At 42.5% G+C, this 22,771-nt stretch overlaps 1 protein-coding gene across 4 annotated transcripts in view; it reads right to left on the bottom strand.

Annotated features, from left to right (window-relative positions):
* The window catches only part of Sec24b (SEC24 homolog B, COPII component), a 71,102-nt gene that overhangs the window by 25,747 nt on the left and 22,584 nt on the right, over positions 1–22,771 (bottom strand). Inside the window, exons 4-7 of one of the 4 annotated variants that reach the window (XM_087897577.1) lie at positions 22,323–22,445; positions 12,011–12,115; positions 3,938–4,018; positions 2,564–2,796 (exon numbers count right to left, since the gene is read on the bottom strand). In XM_087897577.1, the coding sequence (XP_087753703.1) occupies positions 2,564–2,796; positions 3,938–4,018; positions 12,011–12,115; positions 22,323–22,445 (542 nt within the window). The remainder of the gene's footprint in view (positions 1–2,563; positions 2,797–3,937; positions 4,019–12,010; positions 12,116–22,322; positions 22,446–22,771) is intronic. The other 3 variants (XM_087897574.1, XM_087897575.1, XM_087897576.1) reach the window with 3 other exon arrangements.

The following is a 22,771-nucleotide window of genomic DNA, read 5'->3' as shown; positions in this document are numbered from 1 at the left end:
CTGGCCAAAGAGACTTAAGGGAGAAGTGGGTTTTGCGGCTCACAGTTTGAGGTTACAGTCTGTCATGCAGGGAAGTCACAGCACTGGGCACACAAGGGAGCTGCATCCACAATCAAGAAGCAGAGATAGACAAATGCGTGTGCTTGGTTCACTTTCTCTTCTTTATGTAGTTCAGGATTCCAGCCCCAGGAAGGGCTACACCCAGCCTTCCTACTTCAAGAAACTAATTATTAAAATCTCCCTGAAGCTAACAATGACAGTATGAATACCCCAGGACTTAGCAATTCCACTCCTGGATCTGAACACCTGCTTAAAACATATGAACAGAAATGTTCACAAGCAAACCATTCATAATTCATGACAGCTTCAAAAGTAGTTTAGCCTAATGCCCAACAATAGAGCAAACTAGTATAGTCACAGTGGGGGACAGTTAACACACTACAGCACATAAGAAGCAAAACAATAATGCATGTGGAGTATGACCCTCTTAAATAGAGCTTGAAGAGTTGTAAAAGTAATCCATGGTATTAGAAGTCAAGATCGTGGCTACTATTATTTGGGGGGGGGGGTAATGATTAGCAGAGGCACGAGACATATTAACTTTTTGAAGTTCATTAAGTGAAGCATGGTAGCACACGCCTATAATCCCAGCAACTCAGGAGGTGAACAATGGAGGATCAAGAGTTCAAGGTTATCCTTGCTTACACATGAGTTTGATGTCAGCCTGATCTGCAGAAGACTATCTAAAAAACAAAGTCAACACTAACAAAGTCTTATTCTCCTTACACTAGGAATAATCACGTTTTCAGCAGTGGCACTGAGATCAGACTTGAAAACTTTGCCATGTAATAGAGCAGCATCTGCGACAACACGAGAGGCCAGCAGCCATGGTTAACAGCGTGGTATCGGCGTGAGTTACAAAACCAGGAAAAGGGGTCATTTACTTCTTGCCCGCTACTTCCAAGAATCAAGACAATCTCAGAATTAGTATAGAAATAAGTCACATATTAACTCCACATAGGAATTCATTCAACACACAAGCTAGTTAAGATTGAAAAACAAATTTGTGTGGATCAGTGTACCTATAGGGAATAGGTAACAAAATGGGGGAGAGGAGGTCAGTACCAAATCAACCAGATTTCCTCAAAGCTCCTTCTAGTTTTCTTCCCCCTTTCCTCTGCACCTTAATTTTAAGATTAAACGCCAGACACAAACAATTTTCTGTTTTCTTTTTCAACTTCATCTGTGTACGAGTGTAGACGCACGTGTGCATGCATGTGCAGGCCTGAGGCTGGTGATGGGATTATGCTCGATCTCTCTTCTACCGTATTCACCGAGGCAAGGATTTCAGTCAGATCCAGAGCTCATGGATGTGTCTAGTCTCACTAGCCAGCTTGCTCTGGGGATGTCAGGGCAATGGACAGCCATGTCCACTCAGCACGTACACGGATTCTGGGATTCAAATTCCAGTCCTTGCCTGGCAAGTGTTTTATGACTGAGTCATCTCTCCAGCCCCCATGTTTTCTTTCTAAGCTAAGCACAAAAGGAAATGCTTTTGCCATTTTGCTCATTGCCCTATGTTCTATTTTCTTCTCAATAAATAAAAATGAGAACTATTTACCATTCTAAAGACAGCTAAACTGAAAGGTTCTAAGAGACAGCCAAGAAAGCCATCAGATGATCCTGAGCGCTACTTCACTGCTGGTCTGAATGAAAAATTCCACTAGAGACTCACGAATTTGAAACAATGGTTCCCAGTTGGTGGCATCATTTGGGGGATTTATGGAACTTTTAGGCCATGAAGACTCACTGTAGAAGTATGTTACTGAGAGCTGTATGAAAATATATCACGCCACCCACTCCCACTTTGTTCCTTCAGTTTCCCGCGTCCCACGTCATGAAATAAGATCAGTTTCCTGCTCTGGCCACCTCATGACATGTATTCCTCACTATGACTCCCCCCCTGGGGACATAAGCCAAAATAAATTCTTCCATAAGACATTTTGGGTCACAGCATTTTATCACAACAAGAGAAAAATAACTAACACAGCTACTGAGATCACCAACTAGAAAGCACTTCTGTTCATATCAGAGTCTTCAAGAAAAGAACAGAGTCTAAAATAAATATTAAGTTACATTCTGAGGTAAATAGTACCTTAGTGATATAAAATTTTAAAAAAGTTAATATTAGGGACTGTATAAGTAGCTCACTAATTAAGAGCACTGGCTCTTCAAAAGGACCCAAGTTCACTTTCCAGTATCCATGTTGGAGAGCTTACAACCACCTGTAACACCAGTGCCAAGGGGCCCGATACCCTCTATGGTTATCCAAACGTGGCAGATATACAGAAATAAATTTTAAATTACCATTTAATTTCCTGATTATAACAAATACTTGTACAAAACTGCAACAAACCTAAAGATACAATAAAGAAAACTCAAGTTATAGCTAGTATTTTTTTCCATCTAGGCTCTACCTTTGTAAAGCTCTGGTCATCAAAGATATGCTCCAACTGGTATTTTACAATTTTTATCAATTTATCAAACATGACTGGAAACACACCTGAGGATATCCAGAGTATGTCGGGCCACTGGGATGTCCGCCAGCGGTTGGTGGTGGTGCTGCATTCTGATAAGCAGGCTGAAGAGTGGGGTAGCCATAGCCAAAAGGCTTTGCTACCTTTGTGGGGTGAGAAGCAGTGGGAGTAGGAGTTGCAGAGAGAGCCTGAGCGAGAGTGGAGTTAGGTTCTGGGCCACGATCAGGAACAGGGCTGCTTGCTGAAGAAGAATGCATATCTAGCAAAGAAAAAAATGAAGTGTTCACAACCCCAAATCAGGATGGTAAGCAATAACCTTTGGCACTGTTTTCTTTCCAAATGATTTTTTAAAAAAAAAAAACAAAACTTTTTTATATTTATTTATTTATTTATTTATTTATTATGTATATAATATTCTGTCTGTGTGTATGCCTGCAGGCCAGAAGAGGGCACCAGACCCCATTACAGATGGTGTGAGCCACCATGTGCTTTCTGGGAATTGAACTCAGGACCTTTGGAAGAGCAGGCAATGCTCTTAACCTCTGAGCCATCTCTCCAGCCCCTTTCCAAAATGTTTTACATGACAAATGCAAAACACATAGACAAATCATCCAACTGTAACATCTATCAATATTCTGTCAATCTTACTTTATGTATTGCTTTGTCCTATGGATAATTTCAACAATAAATTCTTCAGCTAGCACTCCTAATAATACCACACACAGTTAACACAGTAGTGCATATTTTTGTTTTTTAATTCTCTCAGCAGAACTGGAGCTCAGGAGCAGAAAACAAAGGAAGACAATTACGATTATAAATTACATAAATTACTCTTTTTTCTAAATTGCCCTTTATCTGACTGCTAATGTAAAATGCCCAGGAGAGGAGTTACACATTTCCTACAATCACCCAGAAATCAGCATTATTTGCATAGATAAATTGTGAGTAGAATGTGAATGGTGTCTAGACTTCCAGAACAACATCTGGCATCATTAAGTGCCTAAGAAAATTTAGTGACTGGATGTCCTTTATTTAAAGGCGTGAGCCACCAACACCCAACAAGGAACCAGTTTTTAAAAGAAGAGGAAATTAGAATACTGTTCCCTATTAGTTTTTTTTTTTAAGAAAAAAAGAGAAATATAAAACAATAAATTTCTTCAGGGGTTGTCACAGGATGGCTTTTTAAAGTTTTTTATCTACCTACCTACCTACCTACCTATCTACCTACCTACCTACCTACCTACCTACCTACCTACCTACCTACCTATCTGAGCCATCTCTCCAGCCCCCCTGCCCCCCAGGATGGTTTTAAAGCTGAAAAATGCAGTCTGTTTTTGATACTTGCTCATAGTCACCTTTAGAGCGACTGGTGGCCAACAGCTTAAACTGCACACAGTTACCTGGGTAGCTGCCTCCTTCCAGGGCATCGTAGCTGCTGGGCAGGGGTGAGGCGCTGCTTGTGGTCGAGGAGCTGTCAACACCTGAGGGAAAAGCAAATGGCTGCTAAGTCCTCATAGCTACTGTTGGCATGTGAATAAGGATGGTTCTGCTCAACTAGAATTCCCAACTCTTGTAAAAACGACTGATGTTCGAAAACACACACACACACACACACACACGTGCGCGCGAGCTATCCCATGGCTCAGCAGGTAAAAGCACTTGCCATGATAGGCTGAACAAATGACCACCCGAGTTTGAGCCCAAGAATGAGAAAACCAACTCTGGACAGTTGTTCCCTGAACTCCACAAACTGGCCATGGCAGGCACATGATCACCCTGACAAATACATAAATGTAATAAAAAATTATTTTAAAAGAGTAACAAATAATGGTGGGGAGAATCTGTGGCTGATGAGTGGAATAAAATTCAGTTAGACATACATTACCTTTAAGAATAAACAAATTCTAAAAATAATCAAATATAAATTTAGGACTAGCAGATATTTTAACAGAACCACACCTGAAATATTACACCTATCAATCAAGGGATCAACTACACTCTATTAGCACTACAACGCTTAAGATAATTCAGATGACTGTCAGCACAGCAGAGTTGTTACATATGTTCATAAAAGACCAGGGTTCAAGAAATGGTTCAGCAGTTAAGAGATCGTCTCTCAGAGGACCTCGGTTCGATTCCCAGCACCCACATGGCAGCTCCTAACTAGCTATAACTCCAGTTCCAGAGGATCTGATGTTCTCTTCTGACCTTTATGAGCACACATGTGATACATATATATACATGCAGGCAAAACACTCACACACATAAAAAGCTAAAAAACATAAATAAAAGAAGACTTTATGGCTTGAGTTTTTTCCACATAACATGAAAGTATCTTTGTGCCTCCATTATCCTTGTGCAGAATATAAATCAAAAAATACCCACCATATTGGATAAGGGAATATCTATGGAAGTCATGCTAGTAAACACAGATATCAGACAACGAGAACTTACTGTTTGTGACCATTCAAACCGGTTAGATTAAGAAAGGCTGAGTGGTGCTAGGACACATGGGAAAATAGAACGTAAGATACAGTTCTTTCATTCATTCACTCAACAAAGACTTCATTGAGAATCTCAGGCAAGAACAAGAGCGTATACACCGATACATAGTAGAGAAAATGGATATGGCCCCTCTCTTGAGACCAAAGTGACAAAACTCTCTGGTACAAAAATTATCCCAGGCTCTTAACTCAGATACAACCAGGATTTTAGCTTTTTGTTTCTTTCCTTTTTGAAAATAAAGTTCTTATTTTAACTCCTTATACAGTATGTATCATATATTGAGCACATCCTGTCCAGTAGCTCCCTTTGTTAAGACAATTTTATTTTCACTTTTGTGTCATTTATATGTGCATGAGTTATACATCTATGGAGGAGTCAGAGATGAGAGGAAACAAACAAACGTGGTCTTTCTAGGACTGCTTTAAGTCCTAGAGTAATCACTTGATACGATTATCTCAGTTACACTCACTTTACCTACAAATAAACACTCTTTATGGCTGAAAACAAAAGCCTCCATTGTATATAAAAATCACTTTTTATTTACCTCCTCTTCTGTTGTTGGACACCCAGGCTGACAGAGTTTAAACTACGTTTTAGTTGATTTTTAACTGTGATGTAAAAAGAACGGGGATGCTAGCTATCCTTCACTGAATCCCTTCAGATAATCTTAAGAATTAACAATACAAATAATACAAACTAAGGATATAATCAAAAGGTATCTGTATAGGGTTGGTTTATTCACAGCAAAGAGTATGATTTCAAAACAGAAAACTGCAAGTATGTCATTTACCTGCTGGATAATGTTGGGTCAGTTAGCACCTCCAGCAAACACACGGCTAGCTAGATGGCTCAGTAGGTAAAGGTACTTGCCGCCAAGCCTGATTTGTTGGAAGAATAGCTGTATTTGCTAACAGCGCCCATCTTAAGGTGATTAAATAGAAAGCTACGTATACACATGCCATGTCTCTTAATGAGGAATGGAAAGGAATAGTTCTTCCTGTTTGTCCACATACAGAACTCAAGCAAAATGCTGACTGATGTACGGGATCAAAAGACTCTCAGTATTGGGCGGGTACAGTGGCACACTACTACAATCCTGGACTTAGGAGGCTCAATATTGAGCTTAAGCCTGGGATACCTAATGAGATCCTGTCACCAAAACATAAAACTAAAATATATATATGCTAAAGGCAGGTGTGGTAGTACATGCCTGTAATTCTCGCACTCAGAAAGCTGAGGCAGAAAGATCATCAAGTGTGGAAGCAGCCTAGGTTACATAACAAGACCCTATCTCAAAACAAGCAACAAACAAGCAAACAAACAAAAACACAGCAACTCAAATAATTACCAACAGATGATGGCGCAATCAAATGTACTGTATCTAGCCTAATCGACTACAGTTCAGTCAGAAGGAATTAGGTCCTCACAACTGCCACACTATGAACAAATCTTAAAAACATGCTCAAGGAGAAAGGCCAGACCAAAAAGAGCACATACATGATACAGTCCTATTCAGTGGACCCCGAGAATAGGCAAATCTACAGAGTTGGGGTAGACTAGTCATTGTGGGCTGAGGGGAGAGTAAAAGGGGGAGCCACAGCTTAATGAGTACAGGGTTCTCTGGGGTAACAGCCCTGTTTAGCTCAGCCCACTTTAGTACAGCCACATAGCTGTCAGCAGCAGGGGAAAGCACGTGCACCACTGCCTCAGTGTCCACCACACCACACTCTCTGATGCTGGCTAATCAAAGGCAGAGAGCACATGAGACAACACTCGTGTCACCAGCTATGAAAGCAATGGGAACCAAGACATAATACACTGTGGTTCCACCTTCACACCACCGAGGCAGTTAAATACCAAGAAGACCCATTAATAACATTTTTTTTTTTGGTAAGGATACAGAAAAGTTGGAAACTTCATGGAATTGTACAACAGTGTAGCCACTTTTAAAAAAAAACAATATAGCAATTTCTAAAAATATAGTTACTATATGGCCAAGAAATATCTTAAGATAAATGAAAATAAACCTTCAAAAAATAAACACTTGCTGGCAAATGTTCACAGAAACAAGGCTAGTTACAGTCAAAAGATGGAAAAAACCCAAATGTCCACCAACTCAGAACTTAGGGAATAAAAAGTGATGCACAGAATGGAATAGTTATGGAGCAACAAAAAGGAATGAAGTGCTGGCACAGGTGACACCATGTATACTATATTCAGAGAAAGAAGTCAGCCACAAAAAAACACAGCAGTTGCCTGAGCTATGTGTTTGAGAAAGGCAGAATGCAAAGTGACTGCTAGTTTCTATTCTGGGGTGATAAGAATGTTCTGGAACAGTGATGGGTAACAAAGTAAGAAAATAGTAAAACTTGCTGAACAGTAAATTTAAGTAATTTAATTTTATGGTACGAGTTATATGCCAATAAAACTGCTATAAAATACTTCGGTTAAGGTAAAAGTAGGCAGGCAGATCTCTATGAGTTCAATGTCAACCTGGTCTATGTAGTGAGTTCCAGGCCAGCCAAGGCTTATAGTGAAACCCTGTCTCAAAGCAAACACCAACAACGATCTATGGTATATTCTATGACCAAAAATGGTTTAACTGTTAACTACTAAGAAATAATAATTCTTGCTGGACATGGTGTTGCAGGCCTCCCAGTACTCAGGAGACAGAGGGTGAATCTAAGCTAGTGGGTCTATACCAGTGGTTCTCAACCTCCCAAATGCACTTTTCATATTTAATAATACTAATACTAATACTACTACTAATAATAAATACCCTTTAATACTGTTTCTCATGCTTTGGTGACTCCGACCATAAAATTATTTTTGTTGTTACTTCCTAACAATAATTTTTCTACTGCTATAAATCAAATGTAAATATATGATATGCAGTCTATCTGATATGTGATCCCTATGGGGTTAGAGACTCACAGGTTTAAAGAAGTGCACCACCACAGCCCGGCTCAATTATTACTTTTATAGAGACAGTTGTTTGCTCATTTACTTTCAGAAGTCCAAGTCCTGTCACAGGATTGAAGCAGTGCCAGTTGTGAGCACCGAGAGTCAGGAACAGTTAGCACAGATGACAGAAGGATCAGTTAACCCACTCTAGTGCATTCAGTCTATCTCTGCCACCACCAGTCAGCACTGTACTGAACATGCACACATGCAAACACATATGAAACCTGTATGCTGACATTCTCAACACACTTAAAGACATCTCCACATCTCCATGAATTTCCTACAACCCTAGAGGAAAAGCATCTGAATACCCTTCACACTGCAACCCTTCAAACTACGGCTTATACTTGGCTCATACATTCATGCCTCAAGACTTCTGTACCATCCTATCCCCCTCTGGCCTTACACTGTAGTTCTACCAAATGCCCACCAGTCAATACACCTCCTTTTCCCCTTGTGTTCAAAGCCAGGGTACTCTCGGTCGATTTCCTTTCTCTACCCGAGCAATCCTTCCCCTATGCCAGTAGAAAAGCACTTCCTTTTCAGGTAAGGCAACGCTTAAAATCCCGAACCACTGCCTTTTCCAGCTGCCCTGTGGTTATAGTGCTGTCGCTCTACCCTAAGCATCTGGGGAGGAGAACAAAGATACAGACCTGACAGTTCTCATCTAAAATACATGGGACCAGAAAGGTTTCAGTTTAAAAAATATTTTCTATATTTTTATATATTTATGTTTTAAATATTTATATATAAAAGATGAGGTGTCTTTGAAAGCAAATCTAAACATAGAATCATTTATATTTCAGGTGTTCCTTAAACATGGGGTCAAAATGTAATCTTACATATGTCTCGTGCATCCAGGATTACCTATGAGTTATCACGAGGAAAGCAGAGTCGTTCTCCTGGGTTGCTTTTGCAGTACTTCATACTTCAGATTAGGGGAGTTCTATCTCGTCCATTTCAATGTGAAAGCTAATGTTAGATAACTGAACAATTTTGATGGATTTTCTACGCCCCTATAAGCCTTAGGTAGCTCTAGATTCCTCAGTCTCGTTATGAAGCCAGGTGGGGGAATGCCTGTGAGTGGAGTTCTTGAGAAGAACTCCCCCTAAGTCTATACTGGTTTCGTCCCAGCTTTTGAAGAAGCTTTGTAAAAAACCAAAGGAGGAAAAAAGAAAGAGTTACAATCCGAAGAAGCAAAGGGAGGAGGAGGAGGAGGCCAAATGAACATTCGCCTGCACTACACAGGGAGATCCTGGTTCCAAAAGAAATAAAAACAGCACAGAATCTCTGAAGCTGAGAAAATGTAACAACACCGAAGCCTGAAGAAAAGGCCCAAGTTATCCTGTGGGGTCAACAAAGACTAAGATATTTCCTAGCATTGCTCAATTTTGAGTTAACTGTATAAATGGAGGCTTTGCTTCCACACATCTTACACAAAACTTGCAGAAAAGTGAAAGGCAGACCCCATGTCCACCAGCTACTGGGTGAGGAAAAGTGGCCATTCTTTATTAGTAATCGCAGGTTTTATACCAGCACCCATCCAGGGCCAGAAGGATTCACCTAGTCACAGACACATGAAAGGTGCACTAGTGAGAATCAATGATGTTCTTCTCTTTTTCTTTCTACCTCCCCATGTCCAAACAGTGTTAGACTTAAAGGGAGGAAGACAGACATCAGAGTTCATCTGAGGGTACCACCACCAGCCAATCCAGAACAAGATGCTGTCAAGGGTCTTCATAAAAATAAGTCCAACTCATCCCTATAGAACCCCGAGAGTTTGAAAATATTACTGAACACTAAAGCAACGGGTAACAGCTGAATAAAGAACACGGTATTCAGGCCTGGAGCGTTGGCTCAGCCGCTAGAGTACTTGCTGAACCATGAGGGCCAGAGCTCAGATCTCAGCACCAACACAGCAAGCCAGTGCATGCCTGCATTTCCAGCTCCAAGAAATCCAAAGCACTCTTCTGACCTCTGCCTGGACACAGGCCCATGCATCAGCATGTGTGCACGCACAGAAGCAAAAGCCAAAAATCAGTACATTTGCCCACCTCAAAAAAAAATCTCTCTAAAGTACTCACCAACTTCAACAGGGAAAACAGTGACTTCACAGAGTCCGTGTGGCAGATGCCACCTTAACAGAATGCTCCCTGTTAACAGACATCACCAGGGGCACTGCCAACACAACACTGCTGTAGAAATCTGGTCCGAGCTGTGTGCTCTAAACCAAGTGTGGCTGTGAACACACCATTGCAGCAGCTCAAGGCCAGCCTCGACTCTACAGAGAATGTGAGACCAACCTGGGCTACGAGATACTGTGCCTCAATAAGTCACAACAGGGTCATCAGGAAACACTTTATAAAATAATGGGCTTGTGTGAATGCAAGTTCCCAGACACAAGCCACAGCTGTGTTAAACAAGCTACAAGACTGAGTGGCAGGTTTTAGAAAGCAGGAACACTAGACTAAAGCAAACCTGATTTTGAGCTAGCTGTAGCTCCCTCACTAGCCATTTATTTATTTCCCACCTCTGAGTGTGAGCAAACAGCCCAGTGATGTATCGAGCAAATCTTTCTGGCACGTAGAGACTCAACCTTCACCAATGCAACAAGAACGTCAACAGATCGCATCTGAGCCCCAGAGCAGAGGCTCCCCACTGAGCTCTGTGTCCCATCCATCTGCTGTTTCCACCAACATATTTGAGAAACACCTTGATCCATGACTTCCTTTACTCAGCTACTATCAAAATTCCATGAAACCATGAAACCACACTGGAACATGGTGTTTAGGGAAACCCAAGTCTGTGTTCTTAAGCCAGTAAGTCAAACTGGGCTTTGAAAAAGTTCTCTTATTCCCTATGAACCAAGGGTTTTGCATCAACAGCTATTGAAGACATATCAGCTAAGTTCAATGAACTATTATGGACTGGGCCCGGCCAGGAAAACAGTTCTAAGAAGTGAAATTGTGACAGCTACTAAGAACTGACCACGGACTGTACACCAGCCATTATGGCACCAGTGCTCAGTTTCTTGTAACCGTACTACTTTGGTGACCAGGCAAAACAGACTGCAGTATTTGGTAGTAAAGTTCATGCCTGTGATTTACTTTCAGACAATAAAGAGAAAAAAATATGAAGAATTATAAAGGTGGTTAATTTGGGAAAAACATATATGGCAATATCTTTTAAACTTTAAAAATCTGAAATAATGTTAAAATAAAAAATAAAACGTTTCTGAAAAATAAATGATGTTTTATATATTAAGGATAATTTCTTCCTAACTGGAGTCTCTTATTTTTATCCCCTTCAAATCATGTATAAAGATTTGAATATTTTAAAACATATATACAGGCCAGCTGCTTTTGGCTAGACAAATTGCAGCAAGTCCTTCCATCAGTAATAAAGGCAGCAGGAAGAAAATCGCAGTCACACAAAGTAACTTGAGTGAGCATGGCTCACTCATCTACTTTCCAAGTGTGGGTATTAGTGCAAGAACTGCACTGTCTCATTTTTAATAGTGTTCCACCTATCAAGAATAAAAAACAAAATGAAGCAGGTGGTCACCACACAACCACTACCCTCTTTAGTGAATGTAACATGAGCTGCTATTCCAAGAGCAGGCAAATACTAAGGTGGCTCTTCTAAGTGCAGGCTAAGAGAGCCCAAGGGGACCCAGATCCCAGAGAAGAGTATCTTATTTCTCTAGCACATTACAAAGTCCGTCATCATTTTGATTAGTCTGAAGAAGCATGCAAAGCAGAAAACATTATTCCTAAAGGTGCTACAGCCATCAGCAGCAGGGCTTCAGTCGGGCCTCAGGCCTTTGCACACAGCTTGGGAGACAGGCTTGTCTAAAGGAAGAAAACATTCAACCATCATCAGAGATGTGACCCAAACCGAGCCGTTCAATTTGTTCAATCTTCAGACATTTTCTAAAGGCTAAGATTGTAAAATAAAGGCAGTTAAACAGGCAAAGATGGAAACTGTGTAAAGCTAAAGCAGACCTGCTTCCTCATCCTCATCCTCCTCTTCCTCATCATCGGAAGCTGATGACAAGGGAGTTGGTGTGGAGCTAGCTTGATTATTAACATAGTCACCATACTGCATGCCTGTAAAGTGGAAAGCACAAACACAAGAGTCAAACCAACAGGAAAGGCAAGGAAATAAATCTTTACATTAAAAGTGAGAAAGAACTCTGACATTCCAAAGAACATTCCCAGCGTGCATATTAATATCAGCAGATTATTATCAAAACCAGAACCATTAAAAAATCTATGCAAAGCAGTTTAGTAAAAGCAATTTTAATTGGAACTAACTGGCATGAAAAAAGTACCATATATTACACTGACTTTGGAACCCACAGTGCTGTTCTCAGAAAATAATTTTGAGCTCTATCTCCATTTACCTTCTTCAGCCCTGGGACTGTTGGGGGGCATGTCCTTTGGGAACACACTTTCCTGGCAGAGAGTGATCATTTCTACCCAACTAAATTTGTATGGCTGCATGCTAAACACATTCAATACGAGGTTCCTTCTGTATGCTAATGCCACCTTGACGGCAGCTCAGTTGCCGTAATGGAAAAGAATGACAATTAAAAAACTGTACTGAGCACAGTTCTCTGCTCACTGGGGACACTGTGGCCTTAACATCACAATGACAGAGAAGTAATTTCATGTAACGCCCAGTCCTGGCGGTGTTACCCTACAGCCTACAAGTGAGTGTGAAATAAGATTAGTATGTGTGAAGTTCACCAAGAAGGCAGATGGTGGAAAAGTTACAACCTGGTATGTATGTAGGACCTCCTCTGCCATACAATTACTACACGTTATTACTTAGTCTGATGAAGTCAAATGTGAAAATTAACATCCATAAAATTTTAAGGGAAAATACAACTAGTCTAGCTTTAAAATGACAATGCTTTAGAAATAGGAGTGAACACAGGCTAACAAGGAAAACCTTACAGCTCTATTCTGAGAAAGAAAACTCCAGACACAGAGCTGGAATCTTCACGAATACTCCATACGCTTGAAGCACGATTGAGTGTCACCAATCACAGGTTCCCTGCCTCGTATGCTCTCACCACTATTTTCTGGGTGGTCTTTTTGGTTAATGTGGATATAGAAAACTCATCTTGAGAGTAAGAAAGTGACTGGTGACGAGGACATCTGACTGAGGTCAGAGGTGGCTAAGGTTAATCTGAAAAGCTTTCATCTTTCCACTAATACAAAAAGAGTCGTGGAAAATCTGCTAGTTTTGCTGATTTGGGGGTTCATTTTGCTCTTGTTTTTTTCAGCTGGTTTCACTCTGTAGTCCAGCCAGGTCTTGAACTCACGGTACTCCTCACGTCTCAGCTCCCTAAGTGATGAGATTACAGGTGTGAACTATCATACCTGGTCAGCTGGAACATTCAGTACAGTTAAAATAGTTATCTTGAATTCATTTAAAGAGGCAAAACTCAAAATAAAACAGGTTCAGGCTTACACGACAAACAAACTGACACTCTCTGAATTCAGGGACAACGATCCTCTAACCACCGACTTAAAATGGAAATCTAGCTAATATTAGGCCATAAATTAAATATACAAAGAAGTTACAATTAAATAGAACAACAGCAAAAGGTTTTTCACAGAAGAAATCCTTAAATTTAATGACTTACTTTACAATGTCACACTTCCTCAATGGGCTATTAGCAGTGTATACATATGTGTGTATAAAAGATGACACAAGACAAAGAAGATATTCTGTTTGCTGTATTAAAGAAAGGCCAGTAAAGCAAACAGTGAGAAAAGAACCATTCTTCATGACTGGATTAGTACAGTTGTTTGTTAATGCTACTAGAAAGAGCTATAATACAAAGCAACTTTATATACATATTATAAAATAAATACTTTCCTCTCCTCCAGATTTAAACAGATTTATTTCAATTATTAGAAAAGAATCTAAGGCCTAGTTGAGAGAATGAGATGGCTAAACAATGACAAAAATACATATAACAATAATTTAATTCACTTAAACAAACATTTAAGTCAGAGAATAATATGTATTGTAGACTTCAGAATACATGTGGTTGTCCATTTATTATATTAACTAAATGTCACATACCTTTCTCCCACCATGACTTTTAGTATGTTCAGAAATTAGCTTACCTTTGCTTGTTTAAGTAAGCTCCACTAAAAGCTTGGAAATATTAATAGATAAAACATGACATTTCAGAACCACAAAGGAATGATAATAGCTTTGGAATAATATCACTCCGCATTTAAAGGTCCTGTTTCAGATATGCACAGTATATTTAGAATGCAACAAAGCAGCTAGCTGCCCCATAGCCAGCTCCAGCATCCAGGAGTCCCACAGTGCTTCTATCCAAGCCCTCTAAGAGCTCCAACCCATACGTGGGTAAGAGACTGGAGCACCACCTCCTAGAGGCCATCCTGAAGCCCACACAGAACCTACAGAAAGAAACCCATCTTCTATTCTTAGAGCACTGAGCTAGCCAAGACTTACAAGCTGGGACTTTAGTGAAACCAAGAGGCAGAGAACACTCCCAGGATCTGACGTAACAAAGAGCACGGCAGTTATCAGACTCCAGAATTTAGCAGGACCCTCCCCAGCAGCAGTGCTAACAGGAACACTCAGGAAATAAACCAAGAAATTAGATTTCTCTGGGGGTTCTCCTCCTGAGCTCTTTCAGAAAAATCTCTCTGATCTGACAATGCCTGGACCTTTCGGGCATATTTTCCTGTGGCACATCTTACCTATTTAACATGGAATACTGCTATTAAGGAGGTTGAAGAAAAGCTCGTTTTGTTTCCTTTCCAGTGTGTCTAAATTAAATAAATCCACTTCCCTTGCCAATTCATATTTCCTAATTTCTTCTGGAATACAGGGAAAATTAAAATTATGAACCCAGGAGTCAAATTTCACACTCTCCTTGCAAAATAAAATAAAATGAAATAAGCACATACCCTATCCTATCCCATTCATCCCCAGTGTGGGGGGTAGCTGATGTGCAGCACATACCCTATCCTACCCCATTCATCCCTGTGTGGGGGGTAGCTGATGTGGAGCGCATACCCTATCCTACCCCATTCATCCCTGTGTGGGGGGTAGCTGATGTGGAGCGCATGCCCAGGGTGCACATAAGAGCGGTGATACCTCTCTTAATCCAAAATCACACTTGGATTAAATCACCTATTACTAAAGGTTTTCTGCAGAACACAATCTTTGGGATAGTTTAACCAAAGCTGTCTTTACTGCCTTTCACTGTTTCTGAAAACAAAACAAAACAAACAAACAAAAACCTGAACTGGACTGTGAAGGGCATTTTATTTTATTTTTTAATTCAAGAGTTTAATTTTCAGCAATTTTTATCTTTCTTAAGATTATCTTCAAAGCACCCACATTAGAAGACTTTACAAGGACTCCCACGAAATACCAGCTTTATAAACACTCAGGTGCCTATTCCAATGGTACTATTTTTCCACCCAAAGAAAAACCTTGCTAACAGCCTTCCCCTCCCCCCACTTTACAAAGGCCACAGTAACCTGACTTACCTACAGTTCACTCTGAAATACTGCACTGAGGTATAAAACCTCTCTCTGTAGCTACACAGAGAGTTTTCTCATTCCTTAACCGACTAATGAAGACACTCAGACTCAAGCCTTCCTTTTCTGAAGGTGGCTCAGGCACAGGCGAAGCATGTTAGAAAGAAAAGTCTCTGTCCCGTCCTCTGAGGCAGCAGAGGTAAGGAAGTGAGTAGGAGTGCTTTTAGCAGCCTGCACTCCTGTTGAAGAACTATCCATTTCCTAAGTGTGCAGTGAGAGCAAAGAAAACCAGAAAGGAATACTCAACAGATGAGCATTGCGACCGTGCAGATAGACACTGGACTCTGCCAGCACTCGGAAGGCAGGCAGAGGCAGAGGCAGCCGGATATTGAGTTTGAGTTCATGGGCAGCCTGGGCTACACAGTGAGTTCCAGATCCATCAGGGTTATATAGTAAGCCCTTGTCTCAAACAAGCAAACAAATAAGCAAAACACTTGGGACTTGGAGTCAACTTAGGTTCAACCATGTACTAGTGGTTAGTGCTTAAAAAGTTATTAACTGCTGTGCCCAGTAGCGTGGAGTCTGGGAAACCTGACTCGGGCGACGCAGGAATGAAGAAACTACAGACACTGAAGAAATGACAGACACACATACAGAGAAGCTGAGACCGGGTGGGCTTTGCTCTCTCTGATAGAGAGCGCTTACTAAGCAACCCTGACACTCAGCATGTTTATTATGTACAGCACAAGGAAGAGGGGTTAGTCTTGGTGGGGTGTCTCTATGAGGGAGCAGTCTCAGGTGTAAATATCCAGGAGGAGGAAGCTGCAGTTGGGAGGAGAAGCTGCAGTTGGGAGGAGGAAGCTGCAGTTGGGAGGAGAAGCTGCAGTTGAGAGGAAGAAGCTGCAGTTGGGAGGAGGAAGCTGCAGTTGGGAGGAGGAAGCTGCAGTTGAGGAGGAAGCTGCAGGTGATGCTTTCTGTACACACTGTCAACATTCGTGCTTGGACCAGGGGAAGGCTTTGGCCCTGAGCCTGACCCAGAAAAGGCTTTGCCATGTCCATGGATCTGAGGCACTGGGGTTCTTGACATGGCCATGCTCATGTCAAACAATACACATCCACTCAGGCCTTCCTCTGCTCCCTACATCTCCCCCTTTCTTATTTCTTAGATGTTCACGATGACTCTCCACGCTTAGTCCAGAGGTGGTTCGCTGTAATGCTCAACACCAGACTGCAAGGATGAGAAGAGGAAGAACATAACAGCCGCTGTGTCCAATAAAAGCGAAAGAAATGTTCTAACAGGTTAAACAGACTGAAGCCTGAGGCTTGTTTTGTGGTATTAGGAGAAACAATCTTACATAGCCTTCTGCATTCCTAGGGTGTGCTGACCTAATTGGGCCAAATCCTCACTATCATTGTGGGTCCAAATACTTGGGGGTGGGGCTCAGCTTATTCCCCATCATTGGCTGTTGCTCTAAGGGGCTGCTGTCACCCACACACGTGTCAGTAGTCGTCTGTGCAAGAGTAAATTCTGTCTGAATCTAAAGGGTTGCAGCTCACCCCCAATAGTTGAAGCAAGCCCACCAGGACTCCAGGTGACTTCAGAGCGGTGTAATCAGAAATGGAAGGATGTGACCACACCACTAACTGAAAAATCAGTGGCCTGGGGCCATAGGTCCAGTAGGCTGTTCCCCTGACTGGACTTACCTGAATGGATATGATTACCAGACACATCAGAAATATAGCCGCCGGGTTATTTCCCAACCCCAGGCCTCGTGCTCCCTCCTCCGACATTTGCATCAGCCTTTTTATTTGACCCCATGTTGGTGGTGTCGCCCTCCTTGAAGTCTGTGCAGGAGGCCTCCTCCTTGGAGACCGCTCGACTGGCTTCAAGGGCCACACTTTGGGTTTCTCTGGGGGCTCCGGTCTCAGCCTCTTCACACCTGCAACCAGGAACTTCACTGCACCCACAGCACTCTGGACGCCTTGAAGGACCCAAAGTGGCTGTTCACACCTTCAGGGGAGACACAAGAAGACCCTCTTCCCCACATTAGCACGGGGAACAGGCCAAACATCTTCCTGTCACAACACGTTTCTATAGCACCTTAGGTCCTATTTCCCTTTCCTTCGGTGACTAATGCCATTCTGTGGCCAAAAGGCCATCTTCCACATGATTTAAAATTTAATGTGAATAAAGCCCCATCTAGAGAATTGGTAGGGGCAGAGAATTTCCCCTTTTTGTTTTCCTAATTGTTGCTTGAGTCATCTATGGGACCTTTCTCCATTAGCCTCTCTCTGAGGGTTGTAAGGAATGTCTGTGTTCTGAGCACAACAGTTTTGTAATGCAGAAAAGTCGTATGCAGGAGCACTGCCCATCTTGAGGTGCTGTGGACGGCCCATGACAGCAAGAGCAGCAAGGCAATGAGCAATAGTATGTTGGTGACCTCCATGAGTAAGCAGGATATGAACAACATGAGAAAAGCGAGCAACAGAAACACACACAAACTGTACTCTCCCAAAGGAGACACATGAAGAACATCCATCTGTCAGACACACTGAGACATAACATTACATAACATTGCGAGGTCAATGCCGCCGTCACACGTGACAGGCTGGAAAGACTGCGGTGGGTGCACTGCTTAACTATTGGCCTAGTTTGTTCTCAAAAAAGGCGAATGCATTTTGTAAAGAGGAAGCATTTTGATGACACAGAGAATGACGACCATGGGCATCAAGGCAGACAGCACAGCAACAGGGAAGCAGAGTGCGGACCCCGAGACCAAGGTGTCAGTCATGCGTTAGCATCAGCCAATGGTCTGGGGAGAGCTGAATGTGTCCAAATACAGCAAACATAGCAAGGACACTGACATGGAAACAGGAGTTTCAGAATCCTATGGAAAAGATGGGATAGATCTTGATCTGGAGCCTGACCAATGGAGGCTTGCCCTACTCCTACTGCTGTAAATACTGACAGAAGGGAAGGCAATCCCATTCCAAACTATGCAGACTGCAAAGAGTTCAGCTCACGGAGTACATTGTGCATTACTTCAGAACCCAAGCAGGAGTGGCAGGCAGCTAACGCTGCTAGAAGTGTCTGTAAAGACAGTTCTAGCTAAAGCAAGGGGTTAAGATTGTATGACTTCAGGAAAATAACCCCACGAGTGGGTGTACAGCATAATATCATGCTTGGTGGGAGATGAGAATCAAGTTGACCAGGTAATTAATTAGCCAAAGAACACTACCAGGCAGTGGATTGTTGCCAGAGCCAGTGTTGTTGATCTCTTGAATATGGAATGGCATTTACTTCTGGCTCTTTCAGAAGTAAATTCTTATAGTGTGAGTCCCTTTGTCACCTACTCATAGCAAAAGTTCAAAACCCTGGATAATGAATGCCCTAAATGCAACTATTTCAAAATTCTCTGCAGTTGCCAGAGTGTTCCACTAGGGGTCATGGGTGATTTCAGGATTGCTAGTGAAAGAGGCGTGGCTGGAACCCATTAATGTACCTGGACACAGTCCCTTTCATACAGTTAGAGCCATCTTAGCCTCAAAAGTAATACGGCACTGAGAAGAGGGATCAGCGTCCCCTCCTAAATTTTGGGAAACCAGAGAAAATTCTTGGGTAGTAAGCTTAAGTACAAGTCTGAGCCAATTATTCTTGAAAATTATTAGGAGTTTTGAGAAAATCCTTGTGAGCTTCTGGCTTTTGAGGGCATACAGCCTGCTCCTCTATAATTTTACCTAGGTACTGGAATGGAGATGCCTTCGTAATCTTCTCTGGAGAAACAGGTTGAAAGGCCTCTTAGTTTCCAACCAAGTTCACTGTCCATTCAGAAGAGTCAGAAGGCTGACTAGAATATCACCATCCAGTGCGCAATCTAAGCCTTAGCCTTTCATCAGCAAATTCCTAACACACAGTAGGGCTGCTTTCACACCCTGGGCAAGGGCTATGAGACAGACTATGATTAGGCAGGAGAGGGGAAAAGTAAAATTTCTGAGATAGCCAAGATGTAGCCAAATGATGAAAAACAACCCTTGAAGTCAACTACAAAGAAATAAAAATGTGATGGGAGAGCAACAGGTGACGGTGGCCCACTGCCTGCATGACTCTTTATAGCTCCTATAAATTAGAAATCCTAAACAGCCTCTATGTACCTGATTTCTTTCTTAAGGTAAGATGGGTGTTTGGGATTAGGAAATTGGTTTATGTGTCCAATAACTGCCTTGTAACTGCTTCTCCATTAAAGCAATAGAGGCAACCTCCACCTCCCGCGAGTGGCCACTGATCTACCCAGAGAGCTTTCTCTGATGGCCAAGTGATCAGGAAGGCAAATTTCCCTCAGGCATTCCGTGTAGCATTGACCAAGGCTGCTAGTGAAAACCAGCAGTCATGCGACACCCCACTCCCAGTCTTTTACCATCACCCCGAGGATTTATGGGAGTAGTTGCTACTTGTATTCTACCTAAACCCCATAGAGGATTAAGTCCTGGTGTATTATCTAACAATAGCAAGGCTTTGGCTATAGGAAAGGATGCCCGTTTGGCTCAAATAAGTCAGCCTCATAAAATTACAAGCATCTTGGGCAGGGCTATGGCCTTCAGCACCTTGATGACCTCCAGCATCCTGGCATCTGACCACAGTGAACTTTGTAATGGTGTCTAAGCCTGGCTGACTCCCTGCGGGCTGGCTGTGGGTGGCTGAAGTGGCTATGCCAGAAGCCCGGGCACATCTGCCCTGGTATCAATAAGTTCAAAAAAAGCTTTAGCAATTAAGTTCAGCCTCATTTCTGAGCAATTGTCTGTTATTCTTTGTACTCAGTAACATGGTTTGAAGACCCAAAACCTCCACCCTTATGGGACTAAGCCATGAGCACTAGTATTGGGGAAATTCTGTACTTGAGCAATTTTTAACTTGGGTGTATACTAAACCAAGTTTGATATAACTGAACTAGAACCTTAATTATCCCTGCACAATCTTCATCTATTACCCCTGCTGGGTGAATCTTCAGTCCCTGCAGGCTCTGGCTGCTTCTGCCTAAAATAAGGCCTACTATGCCTACTGAGTTGGATCCATCCCATGTTAGGGACCAGTCTAAGTCAGGTGCTGAAATTAAGGTTTAACTTCCCCCACTCCCCGCACTGCCTGAGGCTGCCTAATATAGATGATCAATGGTACGTTTTGGTAGCTGATGGTCACTGGTTTGCCCTACCAATGCATGGGGACTCTCGGGGTGATGGTGCCGAGTGTTTGATGGGGTGCCAGTCATTTCCCAGGCTCTCTCAAGGTTGTTGATGAATACCCATTTGTGAACAGCATTTGTTAGCCCAATGGATTCCTCTCTGCATAAACCTGGGAGGCCGTGCAGACCATGGGAGATGGAGGATACAGGGGCATGGCTTATTTTTTTTTTAATTTGAAGTCCATGTGGCTGCAACCACATGTCGAATGTTCAGCTTTTCCAAATGTGTAACAGACACCATTTTCCCCTCACAGCATATAACTTACTAAAGGACTGCTGCGAGAGATATTTTTGAGGGTGGTTAGGACATATGTCCACATTCAATCTAACCATCTCTTATAAATGTAAGCACTTATGAAAATCCCCAAGCATCTCCTTACAAGTCCTGTCAGCATTTTCAAACGCCAAGTTATAGCTAAGTACCTTTCCTGCCTCAGGGTCATCCATCCGGTGGCACCATGGCAGCCATCTGGTGGCACTGTAGCTTGAAAGAACCAGGCCACAAGGCTGGCTACAATTCTGGCTTTTCTCAAGGTTCTCCACAGGTTTCCTTTTTAGAGGACAGTTCTCTCTGAGCCCTGAAGGCAGCTATGTTAACTTGCTGGTAAGTTTCAAAGGACGTGTAATAGGTTGTTGGCTCCTTCATAAGTCCTGGACCCAGGAACATGTGCGCAGTTATAGCAGCTCCATGGCCCACATTTACCTTGTGCACACACAATGCTGTAAACCCAGGCTTGGATGGCAGCTAATTCCCTGGGCTATGGCAAGATTTCGCCAAGTTTAGCCAATCAGAAGGAGGCCAGGCATTGCCACTGAGGATGCTCTGAACAAGCCCATGGGTACACGGGGCCACAAGCCCACAGGCTGCAGAGGCTTGCTTGGTCTCCTCTAAGGATTTAAAGGTAGTCTCATAATAGCACACCATTTGGTTTGAACTCTGAGGATCAGATCCACTCAAACACACACACACACACACACACACAAAATTAAAACCATTAGTGCCTTCCTTAGATCTCTCAACCTAACAAGGTTTGTGGTAAAGGAGTGACATTACATTCCCAGTCCCTGGGTTTGGTATCTTCACCCTCATAATCACTTCCTCAGGAGTAGGGTCCAGGGCATCAGGCAGGTCAGGGCAAGCTCACCCTGTGAATTCAATTTGCCTCTCTAGCTCTGCAGATCCGACTCTGCAGAGCCTCCTTTGAAGAAACTGTCATGGATACATAGAATCACATATAAGACTCCAAAAACTCTAAGTGAAAATGGGAATACACTTGGTTGTTCAGTCCTGTGTCTCTTAGTTTTTTCTCTATCTTCCCCCAAGTAGTCAAACTCCCTGTCCCTTCTTCTTGAAGCCAAGGGCATGTCTCCTGAACAAGTCTAAGAACTGGTGGAGCTGGAATGTTTTCTCTCTGCCTCACAGCTCCCCAAAACGTCCTCCGAAGTATTACAAGGACTCTCATCTCTAGATTTCCTGCCAGTGTTTTACACCTAACACAATTGTACCCCACCTTTCCCTTCATTTTTATCTTTACCTTTATTTGCGAACTTCTCTGGGGGGCGTTCCCTCATCCGACCGATGCAAGCTCCCCACAGTCCAGGGTCTCTGGTCAGGCGCCACTTGCCACATCCAGCATGGCTAGGTACTGGAAACCTGACTGGGGTGACGCGGGAATGAAGAAACTACAGACACTGAAGAAATGACAGACATACAGTAAAGCTGAGATCGGGTGGGCTTTGCTCTCTCTGATGGAGAGCGCTTAGGCTAAGCAACCCAGAAACTCAGCATTGTTTTCTATGTACAGCCAGAGGAGGGGATGGCTAGTCTTGGTGGGGGGTCTGTAGGGGAGCAGTCTGGCTGTAAACATCCAGGAGGAAGATCTACAGTTAATGCTCTCTGTACACACTGTCAAATTCATTCTCAAACTAGAGGAAGGCTTTGCCATTTCCCCGAGCCTGACCTGGGGAAGGCTTTGCCAATTCC

This window comes from Myodes glareolus, chromosome 17 (genome assembly GCF_982192425.1).
Source record: "Myodes glareolus chromosome 17, mMyoGla1.1, whole genome shotgun sequence".
Classification (NCBI taxonomy): domain Eukaryota; kingdom Metazoa; phylum Chordata; class Mammalia; order Rodentia; family Cricetidae; genus Myodes; species Myodes glareolus.
Note: the sequence above shows the minus strand (reverse complement) of the source record. Positions and strands in the feature narration are given on the sequence as shown.